This window comes from Podarcis muralis, chromosome 1 (genome assembly GCF_964188315.1).
Source record: "Podarcis muralis chromosome 1, rPodMur119.hap1.1, whole genome shotgun sequence".
Taxonomy (NCBI): domain Eukaryota; kingdom Metazoa; phylum Chordata; class Lepidosauria; order Squamata; family Lacertidae; genus Podarcis; species Podarcis muralis.
Genome location: NC_135655.1, coordinates 133,124,080 through 133,148,767, shown reverse-complemented (window position 1 = coordinate 133,148,767; position 24,688 = coordinate 133,124,080). Strand labels below are relative to the sequence as shown.

The 24,688-nt window shown below is 40.8% G+C and overlaps 1 protein-coding gene across 5 annotated transcripts; it reads right to left on the bottom strand.

Moving 5' to 3' along the window:
* Window positions 1-966: 966 nt before the first annotated feature.
* TRAF3IP1 (TRAF3 interacting protein 1) lies at window positions 967-20,452 on the bottom strand. 5 transcript variants are annotated; one of them, XM_028704175.2, is made up of 17 exons: window positions 20,159-20,451; window positions 18,572-18,640; window positions 18,270-18,431; window positions 17,036-17,152; window positions 16,444-16,926; window positions 15,428-15,505; window positions 13,888-13,963; window positions 12,406-12,507; window positions 11,618-11,692; window positions 10,969-10,989; window positions 10,488-10,581; window positions 8,518-8,601; window positions 7,490-7,607; window positions 6,812-6,848; window positions 6,249-6,322; window positions 5,151-5,374; window positions 967-3,417 (listed from the first exon to the last, which is right to left on the bottom strand). In XM_028704175.2, exons 1-17 carry the CDS (start codon window positions 20,279-20,281, stop codon window positions 3,258-3,260), a joined length of 2,097 nt encoding a protein of 698 aa, XP_028560008.2. In that variant the 5' UTR covers window positions 20,282-20,451; the 3' UTR covers window positions 967-3,257. The 5 variants fall into 5 exon arrangements, with proteins under 5 accessions (XP_028560008.2, XP_077775255.1, XP_028560025.2 ...); XM_077919129.1 differs by lacking the exon at window positions 20,159-20,451 and adding an exon at window positions 20,008-20,026; XM_028704192.2 differs by lacking the exon at window positions 10,969-10,989 and having other exon boundaries at window positions 20,159-20,452.
* Window positions 20,453-24,688: the final 4,236 nt, after the last annotated feature.

Sequence of the window (24,688 nt, the reverse complement as noted above, 5' to 3'; positions counted from 1 at the left end):
CAGTCACCACGCAACAAAACGACACCACCACAAACTGGCTTATAAGTATAAAACCAAATTCACTAGAATAATAACTAGAATATAGACTTGTAACCATTCAAGGGTAGCACGCTTCATCAGTCCGAAAAGCCAGTCATACAAAACGGTTTGCTCAGGATAAAGAAAGTATTCACAGGCACAGCGTGCAGCGAAACCTGTAATATATCCTGAGAACAGGTCTCCTTTTGCCCACTTGCTTTGTGTTTCCAACTCAAGACCTATTGAAGAACATCTCATCCAGTTCAATCTTTGAAAAAGAGCTTTGAAAAACTTTTTCATATTCTCCAGTGTGCTACCCTTGCCATTGTGGCAGCACGGGGTTGCCGATCTGTGATTGGACTTATGCTACTTGTTGAACGGTTCATTTATCCAGTCTGTACAGTGGTACCTCGGGTTACATACGCTTCAGGTTACAGACTCCGCTAACCCAGAAATAGTACCTCGGGTTAAGAACTTTGTTTCAGGATGAGAACAGAAATTGTGCTCCGGCGGCACAGCGGCAGCAGGAGGCCCCAGTAGCTAAAGTGGTGCTTCAGTTTAAGAACAGTTTCAGGTTAGGAACAGACCTCCAGGACGAATTACGTTCTTAACCCGAGGTACCACTGTATAACGTTTATTGCACATGTAACTTATTGCGATACAGTTGTACATTTATCCACTCCATGTTTACAGTATCTCCAGGCTTTGTTTTGCACATGGCACCTTAGTATGTTTGTTGCTTGAATGGTTACAAGTCTATCTGTATTCTAGTTATTATTCCAGTAAATTTGGTTTTATACTTATAAGCCAGTTTGTGGTGTTGTTGTTTTGTTGCGTTATTATTATTGTCACCACATTTGATACTTTGTGTATATACTTTGTTTCTATAAACAGTCTTCTTTCTCATTTTATTGGCTTTCAAAAATAACTACAATCCAAACACCACTATTCATAGAAAAAATATGTCATTTAATTATTATATATAAAAAGAAAATAAATTTATAATACAAATTATATTTTAGGCTGTACATTTTTACTCACATACAGAAAATGCTGGATTCTTCTAACACAAACAGTTTTAACCATATATACAGATCCACACTTAAATGTGATGGGATTTTTTCAATGCTGAATTCAGTCCTATATACAATTACATGCATTTTGAAAAGACTGCAGCTGAAAACAGTTCAACACTTCTGCTGATGCTTTTTAAGACATTTCCCCCAAATTAACTTCTAATATCCGTTTCCAAATAAGACAATCATACCATACACTAAGGCTCTGTAGTTACTTTGAAATATATGCAAAAACATTTGTTGTAGTAATTTTGGGATGGCTTCTTTATAAAGGCAGCGGGAACCATTCAGTCAAAAACTCTACTAGACAGCAAACAAATCATATACACTCCTCAATAAGGGCTTAGACTGTTATCCTAAGCTGTGTTATTTATTAGAAGTAAATGTCATTACTTCCAAATGTTTTGATCAGGGTGTCAGACTGATAAAGTGCACACAATTTATTAAATAGCTTGCTAAACTATTGCAACACAGCATTTTTCTCCAAGCCTTAAACATTTCTGAGACTTCTCAGTCAATAAGCACAAGGTTTCAAACCATATCCCACATTACGTTTCTCCTGTGCAACATCCAGTAAGCCATACTTAACCCAGAAGAAATATAATTTTACGAGAAAATGGAGAGATGGTAGATATGCAAATGAAGAGACCATGAGATTTCTCAAATCCAATCCACCGAGGGTGGGGGGGTGGGGAATGGAAACTTGAATCACATTCACTTAAATAATGGTGTAGCTTCAAAAGATTCAGATTATATGTAGTCTGTGCTTATATGACACAGGGACATCAATAAGCAATGGTCCACAAGCACACACAGCATGGTGTGTCCTTACCCACTTTTGCCAAGCATGACAAGTCTCAGGTGTCCTTCCAAGCTTGAAGTAAAGTGGGATGGGAAATCCATGCAGTTGTGCTGTTTCTAAGGCACTCTAAGCACTCTGCAAGTGCAATGCAACGTGAACAAGTCCCAACCCTTGACGCTGGGAAATCATTACCATGAAGCAGCTGGGCTACACTTCAGAAAGACTCAAAATGTCCAGAAGATCTGCACAAACACACTATCCCTTTCCTGAACTAAGAAATCAGAAGGAGGGATAGGCTTATATGTATTGTGTTTGCTTCCAAGGTGCTTGGGACACCCCAGAAGCAGAGGACAGCAGCAGGGATTCTTTTGTCCCAAGTGTTGGGAGAAGAGCTGGGATTTGTTGCTTCAATATGCCTTGAAGGAGTTCCTAGCGCCCTGGAAATGCAATGCAACAGTTAAGTTTCAGGCCTATTCCAGAGCTGCATTCTTTTTGACTTTGCAATGAGAGGCACTTAAGAACATCTCCACAACTCAGTATGACATCAGGCAGTACTCCGTTAGGCAAGGCAAGAAGCCACAAATATGGTTGATTACCAAGACCATCCAAGATTTATGGGGTCTCCAAGTGCAAGTATTGCAGGTACTCTTAAAAAAAAATTGGAACCCCCCCAAAAAAACCCTCCATGCAAAAATGCATACACCCCCTGCTCAAATTCTCTCAGAATGATTTAAAGTAAAAACATACATGACTGGCCATTTAGTTGGAGAAAAAGTACTTAACGACGTAAATAAAGGCAAGTATAATTAACATGTTCAGATAAACTTATTTTGTTATCTTTTTTACTTGTATGACTTAAGGAAATACAAATAAACCCAATTTTGCTTCTTGATCTGCATGAATTTTTAAATAATTCTTCTTAAAGGGTTTGCCAACAAAAGGTCATATTTCAAGCTACTCCAACAGTAAATTCAAGCTACACCCAAAATTTCATACAATATATTTATATATTGCTCAAAATGCCACACATATACCAGACATGAAGGGTACAAAACCTGATCAGAGTATATTGTTATTAAATAATCCAGGAAAGTGAGCTCTGCTGACAATAGAAAACCTATCACAATATAGGTTAAATATAGCGAATGTTTTGCATTGACTGTTTTTTAAAGCTTTTTACAAACATTGAATAAATGGCAAATTTCACCTACACAATATAAATCTCCCGAGGCCATACACCATCACGTGAATAAGTTTATTTGAAACTGTATTTGCTGCTGTATGCAACAGATTTCTTTCAACACAAAGATTTATTTCTTCTATTTAGAAGAAAATCCATTCCAGCTCGCATGTTCCATTGTTCACCTCCTTGAGTTGATGTTATGAACCATCTTCTGAATTTTTTCATCATTCTTTAAAACATTGGCCATTTTAGCACAAATCTTATCTTGTTCGTCTTTGATCAACTGATCCAGCTCTGCAAGTTCTACTTTCAATGGTTCCACAACACTGTCTGTAATACTGTTGAGACAAAACACGGAACTTACACAAAAATTCTTGTGAAATCCATTATGGTTAGACAAACACATCTGAAGCAAAGAGAGCAAATGTAAGGGGAGAAACTAAAAGTACATACTACAAACAAACAAACAAACAAACAAACAAACAAACACTCTAATGTTTGCCTATACAGTGGTACCTCAGGTTACATACACTTCAAGTTACAGACTCCGCTAACCCAGAAATAGTGCTTCAGGTTAAGAACTTTGCTTCAGGATGAGAACAGAAATCGTGCTCCGGCGGCGCTGCAGCAGCAGGAGGCCCCATTAGCTAAAGTGGTGCTTTAGGTTAAGAACAGTTTCAGGTTAAGAACAGACCTCTGGAACGAATTAAGTACTTAACCCGAGGTACCACTGTAGTGGGTAGGGGAAGAGGAAGTCAAGCAGTAGGTTGGAATGAGCTCTGAGAGTTCTACACTCAAATCCCAGTTCAGAGGGGGGAAACCCTCAATTGCTTTTAGGCAAGCATCTTACTCTGTTGCAGATACTAATCATAAAGATAGTGTTTTTATATAACTTAGCAGGGGTGAGAAACAGCCGCATAACTTTCTTTGTACTAACAAAAAAAATTCCTTCCAGTAGCACCTTAAAGACCAACTAAGTTAGTTCTTGGTATGAGCTTTCGTGTGCATGCACACTTCTTCAGATACCTGAAGAAGTGTGCATGCACACGAAAGCTCATACCAAGAACTAACTTAGTTGGTCTTTAAGGTGCTACTGGAAGGAATTTTTTTTCTTTTGACTATGGCAGACCAACACGGCTACCTATCTGTATCTCATACTAAAGCAGGGAATGTGGCAAAGAGAGGGCCTTCTTGGTGGTGGCCCCTTCCCTGTATTTGGAAACCTCTCCTTAAAGAGATGTGCCTAACACCTGTTTTAATGTCTTTTCAGCACCAGGCAGTGTCCTTCTTATGCTCCCAGGCCTGTTAACAATTTAATGTTATTTCAGCATCTCCAATTTTAGTTTCTAATCTGCTGGAAATAAGTTTTAGGGGTTTTCATTTTTATACGATTGTGCCAGAGCAGATAACTTGTCCTTTATTGTTGATTGAGTGCAATCACCCAATTCTGAATTGTTGGCATTTTGTATGTTCCAATGTTTATATTGTATGTTACTTAAGAGGATCACTGCGTGAGATGACTTGGCAAATATATATAATCAAACAAATGTCCTCTTCGTGTACAGGACAGGTGGAAGGAACTTCCTCACAATTCCCAGTGGAGGCAGCAGCTAGGAAGCTCCTTGGTTGGTTTGAGCAGAGGGCAGGCAGTGCTGCTGTACTCCTTAAACCTCCCTGCCCAACCTCCTTGGAGCTAGAGCTTGGCTGACTGCTCAGCTGGGTGCCAGTCAACACGTAAGTGGTGGGAAGCCTTGTGTTAGGCTGCTGAGTTGCTCACTTGCCTTTAGCTTAATACGGTGACATGACCCCAGAGGCAACAGCACCTGCGCATTTGCTTCTACTACCATGACAATAGACTTAGCTCACACCGTTTAAGTTTGTGGGATTGTTCTAACTCCGCCCATTATATTTTACTGCAGTAGAAGTCTTCACTGCTGGGATACACCTTTCTTGCCCCACCTTCTCCCTCAGCTTGGCCCTCCCAGACCTGATTAGCATCACAAAACTCTATGCATGTTGTTTTGGATTAACCAATTGCGCAGCAACCGTGCAATTTCTCAAATAGTCTCACCTTTGTTCTTTCTGTAGGGCCTCTTCAAGTTGTTTATTTTCATTCTGCCACATCTGGAGTTCATTCTTCATGGCATCCACATCTTCCTGAATATAGTCCATGATTTTCCCAAGGGGGAGAGCGCTCCGACAAAGGGCCTGAATGGATCCACGGAACTTCTCTATTTCCTTTGCTACTAGATCTTTCTCTTTTCTCCTTGCTGCTTCTGACAAAAGTGGTTTTTCCTAATTGTTAAAAACACACACACACAAATAGTGAAGGAATGGGATTGTTGTTTAAGGGGTGAATTAAATATATGGGATAGATTTGAAAACCAAAAGATAAAAATAGAAAATAGGTGTGTTCTGAGGCACATCAATGAAACCAATACTAATTAATAATTAAAGATCACTCACCTTAGCCCAATTCTGCCATTGGAAAATAGTGCAATGGTCAAGAATGGTTGTTTGGCTATCAAACAGTAGCAACCAACAGGAGCTGCTGATCAGGCTTCTCAATGCTGCACATTGTTGCCGGTTACCAGGAGGGAGGGACAAGGCAGTAGGGAGCTTAGCAGTGGCACAGCAACAGAGCCAATCTGACACCCCTGCTGCTGTGCCAAGCTCTCTGCGGCCTCGTCTCTCCCCTTCTCTGCAACACAGCAGCAACATGCGATGCTGGGAAAAGAGACCCGCAGTGCAGCCCAGCTCACACTGCCATTAACCCAACACCGCTGAGGGGGTTTCTTATGATCTTCTTATCGCAGGCTCAACAAGTCTGTTGTTAGGAAGCACAGGATAATGGGCAGATTCTTCCAAGAGCATTGCAGATGCACACATGACTTGTGCTAGAGGTTTGCTGGAGTGATGAGGGAAGTAAAGTGCTCCTGGTTTTATTGACAGCCTTTAACATACGTGCTTCATAAAGCGTGACGTGTCTGCTAGGTGTTTTTATTTTATAAGAGGTTACTAAAAATGTTCCTTCTTTGGAAATCTGTTGACATTAGTTTAACTTTGAGGGATACAGAGCAATGCAACGTTGAAAAAGAGGTTGGAATGAAAACACTGAAGAATAAGCAACTAAGAACACTCAATTCTTTGAGGTTTATTGCATGATTACCTTCTCAGCAGATTTTGGCAACTGGGACAATTCATAATCTTTCTTTGTTTCCAATATTCTTTTGACAAGCCCACCTGTTGAAGATAAAAATTATAGTTCTTAACTGCAAAAGACCTCTCTAAAAAGGCCAGAAAAAGTGCTTACAGTGGCTCAGTTTTGGTTCATACATCCAACTAGTTTCTTCTGTATAGCACATTGAAGTGAAACATACTTTCTGAAACTCATATAATGTACTTACGGCCACTGAGGTATAATAAAAGTCAACAAGAGATGGAATCATATTTTTAATTGGATTACAATCATTGGATCTATCGAAGACCTGACAAGTGTCAAAATCATTGTACTTGTGCCAAGTTTCATTAAGAACAAGGAACAAAAAGGATGGAAAGGGATTCTGAAGTTATCCCAAGTCAAAGCAAGTAGTTGCCAAGAAAGCATGAATTGGACTGCATACGCATTGAATCTTGAAAGGAAGAACAAGGATATAGGAAGTGACAAGTTATGAGGGACTTAATCACAAACAAGCAAGTAAAGAAAAACCTTAAGAAAATAAAAAGACTTGCCATGCTTCTCATCTTCTTCCAACTCTACTGTTGCCTCCTGAACAATAGAAATCAAAGGGAAGTTAATAAATTAAAACTAGGCAAGTAAGGAGACAATAATACTTGAGAGCTGACCGTTCATATTCTCTCTGTTCTAAGAATAGCGACTGCCTCCCCGCCACCTTACCACCAAAAAACACCCACTGATCTGCCAACTTGAGAACTGTATTTTACAATTCTATCATCCGTCCCTGTAAAATAAAAAGGGAGCTCAATTGTACAACTTGGAGCATGGACCAATCAAGATGACATGTGGTTTGACTATCAATGGGATTTGCGCCAGACCCTCGTAATATAAAACACAGAGGGGGAGGGGGTTCCACAGCAGCCATTCTAAGGTAATCAGGGGCACCTCGTACTCTGGCAAAATTATGAAATGGAAGCAAGGGCTTTAGGCTTCTAGGCTGCCTGTAACTGTTAATTCACTGTTCCTCTCCTTAATCATACACTATGACAACACAAACTTCCTAATGGGGCTGAAGGGTGCTTCCAGTTTAGACTCACTTCCATCCATCATGCTTCAATATCAAGCATAAAGCATACCACTGGAACTCTATTCAGAAAGAGACAAAAGGAAGCAGCAGACAACACAAAGTTAATGCTTGGTTCACATCTGTATGAGAAAATGTATTAACCGACCGTTGCCATTTCTGCCATTTCAGGCAGATGCAGTGCTGCCTCCACAACAAACTGATCATCATCTTCTTCCTCCTCTTTGTCTATAATGACATTTGTCACTATTTTGGCACTGCCATTTCTAAAAGAAAGGAAGAACAGGACTATACTTCAGGCATGGTGTTACAAGTGATCATTCAAGGCAGAAAATACTGTAGAATCCTTTCTTTAAAAGAAAAAGGTGTATTCTAAAGGTGTCTAAAGATAAAAAGGTTTTGGGAATTTTCAAGCTATTTACCCCCATAAAGATGGCAAGTTGGGTGAGGGGTGGAACTGAAATGTACACAACATTTACTTTTAGTTGGATCCACACCGAAAACTATGGGACCAGTAGGTAACGTTTAACTTAAGTCTCATTTATTCTAATGTGACTAAAGCGTAACTCAAAACTGGATCCAACCTGTACATACTTTAAGAACACAAGATGTATTATTTTTAACTTACCAGATCAGAAATTTGTACAGTTTAGTATTACAATTTTTAAAGTTCCACTGATTTATGAGCAGAGCAGTTGTGTGTGGTTGTAAAATAATCTGTGGCACAAGAACTGCAAAACCCAAAGCCCTGCTCATCTGATGCTAGTCAGGGCAGAAAGCTGGGGAAGGTGGGGGACACACAGAGAAAAGTCTACATTATCTTATGGCCACTTCCCAAAAAATGTGGAAAAATATGAAAATGAAATATTGTAAACAAAATAAAGGTTTTCTTCTCTGAGCTTAGAAACACTTATGCTTCTCAACATTCTAATGCAGAAACAGGAGAGACTCAAGAGTATGCCATCATCATGGATGCTGTAGGACTGCAGTCTAATTTGCTGTAACTATCACATTTCTGCATTTATGAATATACCACATCAATCGGAAAAATTGTGTCGAGGACAATTTTCTAGTCTTCTAAAGGCCTAGAAAGTTTAACACACACTTGACTTCACATTTGATAATAAAACAAACTATAGAACAATACTTCAGCAGAAATATAAAATATTTCCTGACCTCTCTGGTGCTAAAACCTCTGCACTTTCTTGGCGTTTTATCCGGGGCGGAGCTGGCCTTGCACTGCTGGGTCGTGGAAGTCTTCTGTAAAGGGAGGTAAAGAGCATTTGCTTTCTTAACACAAATTAGTGTGTGAAACCACTTATTTTGAGCAATTTGCAAAAACCTTATCAAGCACTGGCGTGCCTTCATTAATAAAGAATATACAATGCAATTAAAGAATTGTTTAATTCTTAATTCATTGTATTCTAATCAGAACACAAGGAGATTCAAAGCCAGACCCACCCTTCCCCCCAAAATCCAGCCAAAGTACAGTACAGTACCCTGATTTCAATGCCAAACAGTAAAACACATATTTCACTTCTACTGAAATCAACGGAATTGAAATATATTTCATTTTGATTGAACAATGCTGATTGGCTGTACAATGCTGTACATAAATGACTGAAGGGATATAACAAATTAACCCGAGGCCGATCTTTTCCTGCTGAATGCAACTTGCATAATTTAATAAGCTTAATATTAATAATGCAAATCAACATTTCCCCCAAGTAGTAGTGTTGGCCATGAAATTGGACGGCTTCTAAAGAGGATGAAACAGACTTAGGGAGGATAAAGCAATCAATGGAGAAATCAATAGCTACAAGGTCCAATGGGTATGTTCTAGGCCCACGTGCAGAGAAGGAAGAGTAAGTCTCTGAAGGACAGTTGCCCTTGTGCCCTGATTTGGACGCAGGCTCTCCCGTTCACTACAACAAAGGACGCCATGCCAGAAGGTACTGCTATATTGGGGAAGACGACCTTTTAAATTGGATTACATCTAAAGAGATAAGAGCTCAAATGTTTCTAATCTGAAATTTATGTATTACAGTTAATTTTACTCTTTGTTGTTTCTATTCAGGCATAATAATGCATATTAGAATAAGTGCCACAAACTTTAAAGATAAAACAGTAGAAAACAACACTTAGGAGTAAGTCGTATTTCAGCAACATTGTGGTCCTGTGCAGGTGTTACATGGATTCCTTGAAAACCATTGTTTGTTAAATTAGGAGTTTTGGAGACATACATTCCCACTCCAGAGCAAATTTCCATTGTTGTGTGCTATTGGTCCTATTGACACTTTATAAACATATACACATGACACTAACCACAGTTTACTCCTAAATTGGTTTTCTTGTAACTACAATCTAAAATTCGGAAGAATTCAAACCATGGGTTCAAATTGTGGTTTATGATTAACAACAACCAAGGTTAGCAACGCTAAAGGGCTCTTGGGATCCCTTCCAACTCTACAGTTCTATTATTCTCAGGCTAGCATTTGTGCACTTGCAATTCTAAACCATGTTTAACGCCAACAAGGGCAGGGGGGAAATTATTCTGGGGGAAAGGAAGCCGGGAACTCTTAGCTACCTCTTAATTAGCAAATCACAGTTTACTGAGTAATACAGTCATACCTCGAGTTGAATGTGCTTCGGGTTCAGCGCGTCTGAGTTGCGCTCCATGGCAACCCGGAAGTAACGGAGCACATTACTTCCGAGTTTCGCTGCTCGCGCATGCGCTCAAAATGACATCACGCACATGCACGGAAGCGGCGAAATGCGACCCGCTCGTGCGCAGACGCGCCTTGCGTTCCATTCGGGATGCAAACAGGGCTCCGGAACGGATCCCATTCGCATCCCGAGGTACCACTGTATTACAGTTTGATCAGAGCTTTTACAATTTCATAGGCTTTGATGAATTTCCTGATTATGGTCAATTTACTATCTAATGTGTCATCAAGCCATTGTCAGTTTAAATTCATGGGGTTACAATCCAAACCATAAGCAAGATTACACACCACTGACTTAAATTAATGAATTAATAATGTTCAAATCTTTCTAACTGAAATAAGTAGCATTTAAGTGCATAACTTAAACTGGATTGTACCCCAAATTTTTAGTCTTTAATAAAAGGGAAGATGCAGACATACCTTTGGGTGACTTGAGGAGGAAGCTCATTAGTAATTTCACTATTTTCAGAAACAACAATTTTTTCAGGGGCAGCAGTGTTCAAAACATCTCCTTCTATGAAACAAAACAGTCTGTCATTTTGAAAACTGTATAAATACCAAGTGCTGGCAACATATATAAATTTAATAAATAATAATAATTTCTTTTCTAATACTGAAATAAGCAGAACTTCCCCTCCCAGCACACACAGATGCCATTATTATGCTGCAGAGATAAATTCAGTATTGCATATGAAACAAAGGCCAATTGGCAATCTATTTCTCCTTTACTGCTTATGTGACATTTATTGTATTCCAATGTAAAAACAAATTAACATTAGATTAATAGCCATATACCAATATGAAAAAGCTGTCTCTTTCCAAGCTCTACTTCACCATAGTTAAAATTCTCTTGATTTTTTTAAAAAAATGATTATGTGTTAAAATTCAGCATAATTTTTACCTGCATCACTGGATGAGTCACCTGCAACATAAATACATACTAATTATTCCTCATGCTTAGGAACAATTAAAAATTGGATTAGACACTCCACTGTTTGTATGCAGGACAGCAACACAAAACACTCTTCTTGATTACTGGATTGTTGCCGTACGTCTACTAGAAAGGTAGGCTCACATTCTGTGAGGTCAGGGTGTACGATTCAGGGAGTGGAGCAGGAAAATGCAAACACACATCAAACACAACATGTTTCCCTCAGTTTGTCCTGGGATGCCATATTTTCACCCTAGGGAAAAAACAGCAAAATTGCTCCAGGCAGCAAGCTATTAATTAGTAATAGCTGCTTTCGACCTTATCAGTCTCTATTTCTTCTTCAGAGAAAAAAAACTATGTTGAAAAGAGTCTATTCTTTACAACAACTATGGCAGGGGAATCAAAAATTCCAAATCTATTGTGATAATTATGTCTGGTGAGCTAATACTTTAACTATCAGTCTCTTCAAGTTACACCCTGGAAGGCATTGACATGGAAGAGAATGTTTAAAAAAGAGGTTAAAACAAAACATGAAGCTCTACAGTGCAAAGAAACAATGGCTCTAAAAACAGATAACCTTCCAAAGAGAGCACAGGAAAGTGCCTACTGTTTTGCTTACCTCTCTGTTTTACTGCAATTTCTGGCTCAGCTTTTCCATGTAAAACAGTTGCCGGTTTTTCATCTGCAAGTGTAGCTGCAATGATATTAGTTCCCATTAATATTCCTAGCATAAAAGTTTGTGGTAGGAAGCCATGAGACAATACAGGTTTTCACCCTCCATCCTCTTAAAAACTCTCCTAAACATATTTGCCAAAAGTTCTGGAAACCCAAAAACTACAGTTCCAGTTTCTAGGCTGATAGTTCAGGACAGAACACCCTTCCCAATTCCCTCTCATCAGAGGCAGGAGAAGAAAATTTACTGGGATATTCAGGAAAGGAGCTGGCAAATTTTCCATTTAGCAATCATGTCTGTGCTACGGAAGGCAGTAGCATTTGGGGAGTCCCCAATGATTTGCCACTTACCAGGTTGGCGAACTCCTGCCCTAAACGTATTAGCAATCCTTGCCATTAAAGATTGGTAATAATACTTATCATGTAGCACTTTCCAACATTGCAGGGCACGTCAGTATTATCATCCTATACTGAAGATAAGTGACTGAATCTGAATGAGACTCACCCAGTGAGATCTAAATAGACACATGGTTTGCAATAGGGACTTTTTGATTTGTAGCACAGTGTCTTAGTGACTAAAGTACATCAGCTCTCTTGGATTCAAAAGCACTTCATCAACACACTGTATGTTGATTTGATACGTGGTAAAACAAAAGCTGTAATTATAGCACTTATAAAAAATTGACATCTAGTTAGTGCTCAAAGACGAAGCAAGTGAGCTTTCCCTTTTCTTACCTGGCTCTTGTGCTGTAATAACTGGCTCAATTTTCTGTTTTAACATGTTAGCTGTTCTTTCAATTGCACCACTAGATACACTTTTACTAGTTTCTTTTCGCCCTGACATGAGAGAATTCACAGAGAAATGTGTACTATATGCTATCAGGATCATTTAGACATGTTTAGATTTGGCAGAGTTATGCAGACACTTCATCAAGATCTTCACCACAATGTTACCTAGCCGATTTATCAAATGGCTGTGCTACTACTTCTTCAAACTATCAAACCTGTACACTGACAGATATCTCCTGCTACAACATCAGCAGCTCGTACTATAACCTTAGAAACACTATAATATGCAGAGACCTGATAAAGACACAGGGGGAAACCATAGTTTCCTGCTATGTGAATGAGTCGGCTCCCTACTCCCCTATCCTTCTCTTTCACATACCAGAAAGAAGATTGCAAATTTCCACTTCTTACTTTAAAGTACATGTCCCTGTGATGCATGACCTTTTCTGTTCATGTAGATTTCCCTTGCAATTAAGAACCTTGATCTTCCAGGGTCATAAATCACATGGCAAGCCTCCCATGTAGCAGTTCCTTGCTGTGGAGGTTACAGCTGAACTCAAGAACAGCTGACAAGAGCAGCATAAGGACTGGGATGGGGCTAAGAGAAAGGCCTTGCATCTCCTTTGCACTCATGTTGTCCATGCAACTCATACAGGTGTGAAAATGAAATTGTACGCAGGCTGCTTAAGTAGTGTGGGCCATGGCTGCAAGTTCTGTGAAGTTTATTGTTGTTGTGGATCATTAACTCCTCGTAATTATTAGACTGTTATGTTTATGCAATTGTTCTAATTATGTTATATACATGTTAACTGAACAGTTTTGTGTTTTAAAATATGTGAGATCTCACACCCCTTTCTTATATGTTTAAGTACTTTACCTCAAGGGGTCCTACTGACCCCAAATGACTTCTCTGTAACGTAAAGGTACTTTACTTTTATAGCTTTTTATTTTATAGTACTTTATAATTCCAGCTTTCTTAGGGTACACTTGATCCCAAAACCAGACTGATACAGTTACAGTCATACCTTGGAATTCGAACAGCTTAGTTGCCAAATGTTTTGGTTCCCAAACGATAAAAAACCGGAAGTGATTGTTCTAGTTTTCAAATGTTCTTTTGGAAGCTGAACTTCCTGCAGCCAATCGGAAGCCATGCCTTGGAAGTTGAACATTTTGGAAGTCAAACAGACTTCCGGAACAGATTCTGTTCAACTTCCAAGGTACATCTGTATTCATGTTACAAAGAATTGTAGTTAGTTAAAAACTGAAAGCAGAAGCTTCCAGCTCCTCCGGCACACAAAAGAGAAGCACTTGTTCATGTAGTGGGAAACCGTGGCTTCCTTTGTGCCTTACGTGGACCGTAGATTATGAAGTGCCACAAATTCAGGAATTCTCAGGAAAGAATGAAACAAAAAGACTTGTTTTGGCTACCTTCACCAACAGGTTTGGCTCGTTGTCTTGGTCCCTTTGTTGAATGTTGCCTTGATAATCTTGCTGCGTTTTCACTCTTGAAAAGATATACAAAGCACGCAATTTAAAAAGGCACAACTCACAATTTTTCAGTCTGCTGAAGTTTTCCACACTTTCAGAGTAAGCAAGATTCACCACTAGTGCTGAAGGAGCCTGGTGCCTTTATCTTTTGTGGCAATCCATTTTGCTACTATTTTTGGGAGGAAGCGGGGTTGGGGTGTGTGGATTCCATAAATTCCCCAACCCCATTAATTTGAGCACTGGTGTAAACACTGTGGTCAGAGCAGCTGCTCCTCCCTATTGGTAAAGAAGGAGGTGATGATAAAGAGATGGCATGTTTTATATTTATACACACACACTTTTCTTAAAGAAGAAGAAGATAAATAGGAGAAGCTCCCAGAAGGAGTGATATAGCGGGAAAGGAGCACAAGGCATCTGTATTTGTAACAGTTCTGTTTTGGCAGATACCGCTTGTTATTTGGCATTGAAATTTCCTCTCTTACGTAACTATTAAAACTTTTGTCTTTACCTCTGGTCACCTCAGTAAAAGTGTAAGTATGGGAATTTCTCTAGAACCCATTTCCTACCCATCTCTTCAGCTATGCACCAAACAATGAACTGGAGTGACATTTCCCTTGTGACATTTCATCTCCACTACAAATTTCATTCAAGCCCAGAAGCCCATAAACTTGAGGTGAAGATGCATCACGAATATGAAAAAACATTGGGAGCATTTTTCAGAAGTAAAATGCTAACATTTAACAAAAAAATGGAACAAGCACCAGGTTTACTTAACCAATAACGCAATTCTAAAAAGGTTACGTTATGATTTCTTTGTAATATGTTTTTCTCTGACCACAGCATGAATCATTAAAATCAGGAAGACTATTAGAAATAGGAATAGTTAAACAAGCTCCCTTTTCCCTTGAGTGGACACCTCACCCCCATCAAGGGTTTCTGACTGTAAAGCATCTTCCTTTGGATTCATTCACATGCCAAACCATCAACTGTGTCACCCAGCAGTAGCCACTGCATCAGGCTGCGGCAGAGGGGAGACGGCAAGCAGGACCCCTTCGTTTACTCTGGCCAGAGACCAGTTTCTCTTCACTCTGTCTCTCACTGAACAGGTCCCATCTCAGCTGAACGTTCTAAGAACTCTGTAAATAAGAACTGGTGCCTGAGCTTGGTTTTTTCCCTTCTTCTCCCTTTTTGCTTTGGTACTGTGCCATTTAGTTGCAGGTCTAAGAGCAGGCATGGTCTTTTTTACTGATCAGTAGTTTGCTCTGGGAGCCTTTTTGACAGAGGAGTGGGGTATAAATGCTGTATACAGATAAATAAAACAAGGTTTGTTCATGCAATGTCAAACCAAATATGTTAATAAAATAAGTAAGTTTTTAAATGGCTTTAATATTTTGAAATCACAAGCTGATTTTCACTTGTACTGAGTACAGAAATGAAACATTTGAACTGCTTTGCAAAATGTGTATACTTGATTACTTACTTCTTTATCTGGCTCAGCTTTATCTTTTACAGATCGTTCCAACGGTTTTTTAGTTACATTCTCCTCTGATCCTGTAAGCTACAGAAAAATATTTATACTGAACTTTTGCAATGGTTAGTAGGAGCTGGTTTGCAAATTATGCTAAGCCAAATGAAAACATAAGGATTCTTAGGAGACTGAGTGTGCTACTCTCCTCCCTTGGTCCTCCTGCTGCTGCGAGCTAGACCATGGTTTGGCTTTAGCCCAGGGGTGGGGATCCTTTTTTCATTCTGAAGGTCACATTCTCCCATGAGCAACCTTTGGGGCTACATGCCACTGGTGGGTAGGGCCAGATGAAAAAGTGGGTGGAGCATCTAAGATGGGTTCAGGACTGTTTCACACATTACTTCACTGGACATAGGTATTAGGCTATTCTTGTAAAAAGCATTTGGGAACACGGATTTCATTCCTCAGACACAGTTAACACACCTATTCTCATATACATTTTATACACTTTTTCCACAGTCAGGGTGGGCACCCTATTAACCAAGAGACTATATACTGTAATACTCCCTTAATCAGTTCAGCAACTGAAGCATGCCCCTAGATTTTGCGGTGGTTTATTTCTGAAAATCCATCTCTAGCTTTGCTAATATGAAGGCAACCACGTTTTTCCTGAGCTCTGTCTTACAAGGGAGCCACACGTTCTGATTAGTGCTACAGACAAACTTATATACATAGCTTTTGCGTTTTCAAAGAGAAAGCAGCCACTGCTTATTTTTCTCTCAGTAGCCTTTTGGTTTAACTAGCCACCCTCAAACCAGGTTACATTTGTATTCATTTGCTCTTCCCAGTGCAGGATTTTGATACCCACCCTACCCCCGAGGTATTCATAACAAGCAGGCCTGATTCCACACAGAAGTCTCATGTGCAAAACCGAAAGAAAAACACAAAGAGATTGTTCAACAGATCTGCTACTTATAGTTCTCGTCAACGGCTACTTCATGCCTTTTTTAAATAAAAAAAAATCCATTTACCTTTTTATCTGCCTTGTCCTTTCCTTGTTCACGTGACTGCTCCGTCTCTTTCACTCGTTCCCTTCGTTTATCTTTTTCTCGCTCTTTCCCCTTTTCTCTGATCTTCTCATGTTCCTTGTCCTTGGCCCTCTCTTTGTCTTTTTCTCTTAATCTGTCTTTTTCTCTTCCACCCTCGTGTTGTTTCCTTTCTTTGTCCCTTTCTTTATCGTGCTCCTCTTTTTCTTCTTCCCCATCTCCTTTTTCTTTGTCTCTGATTTTATCTGACTCTCTTCCCTGTTTGCTTGACCTGTTCTTATTTCTCTCTCTTTCATGTTTCTCACCTTCTTTAAAATTGTCTTTATCAAGATTTTTGTGCCGGTTCTCATAATCCTTATGTTTGTCACTTTCTCTTTCTTTTCGCCTGCTCCCTTCCTCTTTTATCTCTTCTTTGGGTTTTTGGTCTTGAATTGAGTTTCGGTCTTTTATTTCTGAGTCACCTCTTCCCTATATAAGAAAATGTAAAAATATTAAATTGTAACACAGTCTTCTCTCTAGTTGCTCAGGCAACAAGAATTATTTATACTCCCCTTAACCCAAAAGTTGTTCACAGCACCTCTTTATGGGATCTTTGATCTTCTGTTCTGTTTTGGGTTTTAGAAGATGATATCCCTCCTTTCATATCAGCTTTCTCCCCTGCAAGGACTCTTTGAACAGCTTCATCACTGGATAGCTACAAAGAGATAACCTGTTAAACTGAGCATAATCTTGGCAATAGTCATTTCTATCCTATACACAATGCTGATTTCTTTCTGTCTTAAAAGAAAAATATGTATACAATCTTAGTTATCATTCCTTTCAATTTTGAACAATTCCTTTTAGGGAAACAACCCTAATTATGCTTATTAAGGAGCATGTTCCACTGAATTCAGTGCAGTTAGGTGGACATCCAGCTTCTAAGTTTTGCCAGTGGAGAGGCTCTTAAACCAGAGTCTAAACCTGTACCCATTTACCTGGAAATAAACCCCATTAAGCACTAGAGCTGGGCGATACGTGGCTTTCAACATTGTGATATATCAGCAGCTAAATGTATCTCAGCTGCTTCTTTCTCCCCACTTTAGAGGAAGAAGTAGCCAGAATACATTGCCCAGCCCTACTAAGCTCCAACATCGCACTGGCTCACACGAGCTGGAGGGGCATCAGAGCTTCATTGAACTGCTCAATTTGGGGGTGGGGAACCTCCTGCCCACCAGCTAAGCTAGCCCCTGATACCATGGCTGGCAGCTGGGCTGCAGAGGGAGGGACAGAGTGGGCGAGCACCAGGCCTGATTGAAGTGTGCAATACTGGCTGCCAACAGGGCAAGCAGGGATTCGCAATAGATTGCCTGATGGGAAATTCTGAAATTGCTCTCGCGATTTTAACTTTAAACCAGTTTCAGGCAATGTATCAATACCTATTAAGCACAAGAGACTTCCTTTTGAGTAGAAGTGCATACCATTGTACTGTAAGTTAACTATACAGTGAATTCTTAATGAGTGCCTGATCTTCAGTAACAGGAGACTCGTTATGAGACCTGTTACTAGCCAACTCTTGTATACAAATGCCTGGTTGCTATGTATCTACAGTACTGCAAAGGGCACTGGGAGGATAAACTTCAAGAGGGAAGCACTGAGTTGTTGGTGGTGGTGAGAGAGGCATGTAGCTTTTCCACGGCAACTGTCCCCAAGGTGCCTTTCCCTTGTGACTCCCCAACCTCGCTTTCCCCCCAGCTCAAGTTCAGTATGGTGTTTGCAGGGAAACTTTGTGTAAGATTTAAGTCCACGGATAAAGCTCCATGTAGAGATCCTACCTTATTAAGACAGCATTTGGCAATTGCCTGGAGTAGTTCATTGGTTCTTTCAGGTTCATGCCCAGCAACAATACGTGCAGGCTTCACTGCCAAAGGTTCCCCCGTCACCATGATGACAACATCAATTGCTTTCTGAAGGAAGCCGATTTTTGCATCTTTATCCTGGTAGGGCAACACAGTTAAATAAAATTATCCAGATTTCAGCATAAACTGTGATCTTCCTGGCATATAATCAGATTAGTGTGCTGCATGTGTATTATACTCTCATTTTAAAAGTTTAAACAATTAAAGGCTTTGCATACCTTAACATTATCCGATTTCATCTCTGCTTCTGTGTACAGTCCTTTCATGAAACCAGTTGATCTAATTACCTTTATAAAAGAAAAGAATGTGTTTTGATTCTGGATTTGGCAGGCAGTTTGATTTATGATGTCTGATTTTCTATAGGGGTTCTAATGTTTACAGATTTTATGACTTTTCAATGACACTTCACATATATTAGAATTCTATTAGGAGTGTGGGGTTGTGCCAAAGCATACACAATTGTTACTAGAGCACAGATAATGGTAGAGATGATCATGACAGTCCATGACAGCCTCTGGAGAAATTCTGCTCTATGGTATTCTTAAATTTTGTTTATAACAAAACAACTCTTCGGTTACAACTGTTATCTGTACAGAGATTAAGCATTCTTTTAGCAACTAATATTATAAGTACATGGATACGTATCTGTGCAAGTGGGATGGGTAGGTGAAAGGAACTTGGATTCTTGTGAGACTCTGGATGGGCTTGAATTTTCGGTTCAGATAATACTATGATTGATAACTTCCAAAACAATGAGTAACTTTTCAGTGCTAATTAGTTTTGAAGACAGTTCTCTTCATTACCATTTCAAATGCAACTTGCAGTTAAGGCACTGACATAGTAAATTGGATGAGTAAAACAAAAGCACGAGTAAACCAGTTTTTAATAAGCTACAAGACCAGGAAGGTATTGCTCAAATGTCAGGGCAGAAGCCACCAGTAGATCATGGGAATATTATGGGTCACTTGCTATGTAATCGTTGGCTGGTAATATGTAAGAGCTCCAAAATTCTCTGTGTGATACGTCATATGACTCTAACTATGGCAACGAAGGGCAGGTGCAGCTTCTACCTGCATGGTGTTCTAGAGATGCCATTTTTGAAGTCTTCCTCAATTGAGAATTATAGAACAGTCTCAAATAAGTTGTCAGCATTTACAGTCTTAGGAAACTATTTGAGAACCAGCACCAAGGGTAGGGAGATCTAACACAGAAAAATTAAGTCTGAATCAAAGGCTATACAATTTTGAGGTTTTATAATACTGCGCCTCTTTTTATTGGCTTGGAACCTGTGGTCTGCTAAAAGGGGTAGCTGCACAGAAACTAGACAGGGAGTGGGCGACCTTGCAGAATTCTACAACTGGGAAGGGTGATGGGGGCCGGGGGCGCGTGGCTGGGGGGATGGTGAACTGATGGGCTTGAGGGACTTGGGAGCAGTTCACCTACGAAGCTGCTTTACCCGGCACGTGCCCACTGGGACCCCTCCCCTGCTGCAGGCGGCGCATGGATACCCGCCCGGCAGAGCCTGCCTCTGGAACTCCCTGCCTCATGAGACAGCCTTGGCTGCGCTCTTTCCGCCGCCTGCCAAGAACTAGACAAGGCCGCGCGCCCAAGGGATGCCCAGGACCGCGGAGGCGAATTCTTCTTATCTGTTAACCTTCGAGAATTCCTCTTTTGTAAACCGCTTGGAGCCCCATCCCTTCCCTCCCCGCCCGTCGCCTGGCAACCGGGGAGCGCAAGCCGCGCGGCGCGTCCTTTCGGCGGCTCCCCCCTCCCGCTCCGCGCCCCCCTTGGAAGCCCGGGCTGACCTCCCCGATCACGTCGTGCAGGTATCGGAAGGGGGGCTTGCTGAGAAGGCGCTCCGTGAGGGGCGGCTTCCGGATCACGCGCCCCAGCAGCTCCTGCGTGCGGCGGACCATGGAGCCCTGCATGGCCCCCGCAGCCCCGGCCAGGCCAGGCGCCCAGCCAGGAGGCCCCGGCACGCCGCTCCCGGCCCACCCGCGCTCGCTCGCTCCTTCCGCCGGGCGCGCGCCCTCCGGCCTCTCCTCGCCGTTGCTACCCGACTCCGCGGCCCTAGCAACAGAAGGCCGCTCCGGGGCGGGGCCTGCTTGCCCCGCCCCTCCGCATCCGGCGCCCGCATTGGGCGGCGCGGGAAGGTGACGTCGGGAGGCCCCGGGAGCCCGGCCGGAAGGCGGAGGAATCTGTGCCCCGCCGGACCGCTTCCCCCGGAGGCCCTGAGCCGCTGACTTTGAGTTCCTGTCAAGGAAAAGGGCGGCAGATAAAAATATAAAACAAAACATGGAATGTGTTTTTTGCTAGTGTAGTTTTTATTGTAGTTATTTATATTACTATTTATTATATACAGCTCTTCCTCTGGAGGCCTCGGGGCAATTCGCAGCCTATAAAGTCTATCCATATTCAATTCTTCTTCTTTTAAAAATTGTTTTCTTCCTCTGTTTTGAGCTTGTTCTTCTCTGTAAGCTCCCTCGAGCTTGTCAGGGAAGCCCGCTTGCCCCCTCACTGCGCAGGAGCCGCTGTCACCTGGCCCCGCTCCCCGGAGGGCGATCTCCCTTCCTCCCAGATGGGCTGCTGGCTGGTTCTTAGCCTGGCCGTGGACGTTGTCCTTGCCCTGTTCGTCGCTGGCCAGGAGTTTTTCTGCTTGGCAAACTGGCTCTGGCTGAGAGTGTATGTCAATGGCGACTCCAGGAGGCCGCTTCCCCTTTTCTTGTTCCCGCTGGAGCCTTCTTTGGCTTGCCACGCCTGCCGGCTCTCTTCCGGCCACCGCTGCCAATGACCGATCTTAAATACTTGGGGTCGGTGAGATTCGGCAATTGTGGCACCTTGCGCCTGCTGGACCTCCTGAGCGGAGCGGGTTGTGTCTTGCTCCTCGTGAAGTAGGGTGAAATGTGAGGAGTGTTGCAAGCCGGTGCAGAGGCAGAAGGTCTGGCCGAGGTGGTAGAGCACGGCTTCTCTGTCTGGGGCTTCTTCTTAACCCAGTAGAACACCATTATCATACGCCTCTTGGATGGGCTGGACATGCTGAAGAAGGTGCTGGAGGCCCAAAGACCAGGGTGACTTCCAAGCGGAGGACGCAGCAGGCAGTTCCCTATCAATGGTGCCAAATGTTAGCTCCAGTCCTGTTCAATCGATCCAGCAATTCTGAACGTTGAATAAGGGATTAATTCCTCAGGCAGTACGAAAAGACTTCCTGTGGCTTTTTAATAGCAGGGAGGTCCCAACTACTGCCACTGTTGACAGCCTGTTGCCCCTTTTAACTCTGCTTGAGTGGGTTATGTCACAATGGTTCCTTCATCAGGTGTTTGTGAGCACGAAAATGCTGTTGGGAGTTTCAGCAGTGAAGGCTCAGGCATAACACACTGTTTGAAAGTCTGAACATTTCCTCTTTTTTTATTTAACAAAATGTATATACCACTTTTATAATTTATATACAAATTATTCGGAGAGTAAGTTAAAAATATACTATAGTTGATTCACTTCTAGGCTAGTTTACATACTTTATTCCTTCTTACACTTCTTTTTTTTTCTTCCAATATTCCTTTTTAATCTTTTGAAAAGCAGTCAATGACCCACCACCCTAGACTTAGAGGAACGTAATTAAGCCATTCATAATTTGTGTGCCTAATGAAGTACTTCTGTTGGGACTAGCAAAGTTGGGTTTTGTTCAGCTACATCAGCAGGAATTGGACATTCCCTCCGAGACTTGGGTCTCTCTCTCTTTTTTTTAATTTCTTTTTATTAAGTTTCATATACATAGCCAAAAAGAAAAAAAAAGAAAAAACCAACACCTAATTAGTCGTTGCATAAACAGAATTCCAGGAATAAAATAATAATAATAAAATAAACAATTTCCATTTCAATTATTGATCCTCTCCTTTGTTTCTTTATATCTTTCATAATCTAAGTCTCTCTTCATCCCCCTACCGACCTCCATCCCTCCTGCTTTCAGGCTTCTTGATATCTATGGTTTACCTCTCCTGCAGCTTATACTTGTAACTAGCTTATATATCGTGAGATTTACATCAAACCCGCTATAGTCTTTAGGTTTCTATAGTTTCCTTCTATGTAGATCATAAATTTGTTCCAGTCGTTCATAAACTTTGCATTCAATTGATGGGGTGTTTTGACTCTTCCAATTTTGAGCAATTAGCAATCTGGCAGCGGTCGTAGCATATTGAAATAAAACTTTATCCTCTTTCTTGATCTCATCTCCTACAATTCCTAGTAGGAATGCTTCCGGACGTTTAGGAAATGTATATTTAAATATTTTTTTTAACTCATTATAGATAAGTTCCCAGTATTTCTTCATTTCTTCACATGTCCACCACATGTGAAAGAAATTACCCTCCTTTATCTTACATTTCCAACAGTTCTTATTTCCTGTTTTGTACATTTTCCCCAGCTTTGCTGGGGTGATGTACCACCTATACATCATTTTTTCTAAGTTCTCCCTAAGCGCTACACATGCTGTAAATTTCATTCCGCTAATCCATAATTTTGACCATTTATCATACTCAATATTATAACCCAGATCCATTGCCCATCTTGTCATTACCCCTTTTATTTCTTCATCTTTTGTGTCCCATTCTAGTAGTATGTTATACATTTTAGATAATAATTTATGTTTACCTTCGATTATCTCTATCTGGAACTTCGATTTTTTTTCATTCATACCTATTTTTTTATCCATTGTCCATATAGCGTTTATTTGATGATATTGTAGCCAGCCAGATAACTTGTCTTTCAGATCTTCATACGTTTTCATCTTCCATCCACTTTCTGATCTTATCAATACATCTTCGTATGTCAACCTTTCTCCCTCCATATTAGTCTTTTTTATTATTAGTATGTCCATTGGGGATAGCCACCAAGGTGTTTTCCATTCTAAAAGTTTTTTATTTCTCTCCCACACTTCTAACGGGGCCCCCTGATAATGTGATTTGAAAAACCCTTATGTATCTTTTCTTTATTTTGCCATAAGTAGGAGGGGAGGTAGACAAGGAGGGGAGGTATGAGGAAGTCAGTGAACTATGTTACTGAAAAATAGGTATTGTGAAACTTATGTGTTTTTAAACCTTTTTGCTTTTTGCTTTTTTGATTCTTTTTATTGTATTAAATTTGAAAACTTTAATAAATATCTTTTTTTTTAAAAAAAAGAACACCATTATCATACGCCTCTTAGATGGGTTGGACATGCTGAAGAAGGTGCTGGAGGCCCAAAGACCAGGGTGACTTCAAAGCGGAGGACGCAGCAGGCAGTTCCCTATTAATGGTGCCAAATCCAAGCAAATGTTAGCTCCAGTCCTGTTAAATTGATCCAGCAATTCTGAACGTTAAATAAGGGGTTAATTCCTCAGGCAGTATGAAAAGACTTCCTGTGGCTTTTTAATAGCAGGGAGGTCCCAACTACTGCCACTGTTGACAGCCTGTTGCCCCTTTTAACTCTGCTTGAATGGGTTATGTCACAATGGTTCCTTCATCAGGTGTTTGTGAGCACGAAAATGCTGTTGGGAGTTTCAGCAATGAAGGCTCAGGCATAATACACTGTTTGAAAGTCTGAACATTTCCCCTTTTTTTATTTAACAAAATTTATATACCACTTTTATAATTTATATACAAATTATTAGGAGAGTAAGTTAAAAATATACTGTAGTTTATTCACTTCTAGGCGAGTTTACATACTTTATTCCTTCTTACACTTCTATCCCACCTTTCCTCCACAGAGCATACACACTTCAGCCTCCACCTTCTCCATTTTATCCGGACAGCAATATTGTGAGCTAGGGCCATAGCTCAGTGGTAGAACAACTGCTTAGCATGCAGAAGGCATCAGGTTCAGTCCCCAGCATCTCCTGGTGGGACTGGGAGAGATCGTGCCTGAAATCTTGGAGGGCTGCTGCCAATCAGCGCAAACCAAGTATCTTCAGCCTTTGAAGACCCAGGACCTACTTTTAATCATACATGCATTTGGGGACCCATTTCTTAATCTTTTCCCATATATTTGTAGGGTGGTAGTTCTCTGGTTGCAACCCACCTTGGATTGGGCTGCAGTATGTTAGTGGGTGCCAACCCACCAGCTGAAGACCAGTGGTGTAGACAATACTGAACTGAATGGACCGCTTTCTTTTTTTTGCTTTAAATTTTTATTGAATTTTCCCATAAAATCTCTAGTCATTTCATTTTACACATCACATATTCTATTTTGTTGAACTTCCCACAACTCCCCTGAGAATCATCCAAAGTTATTCTCTTATCTACACATTCCTTATTTCAAGTATCGCTTATAAATACAAAGGTTTTTATCCTCATTTACCATCTTG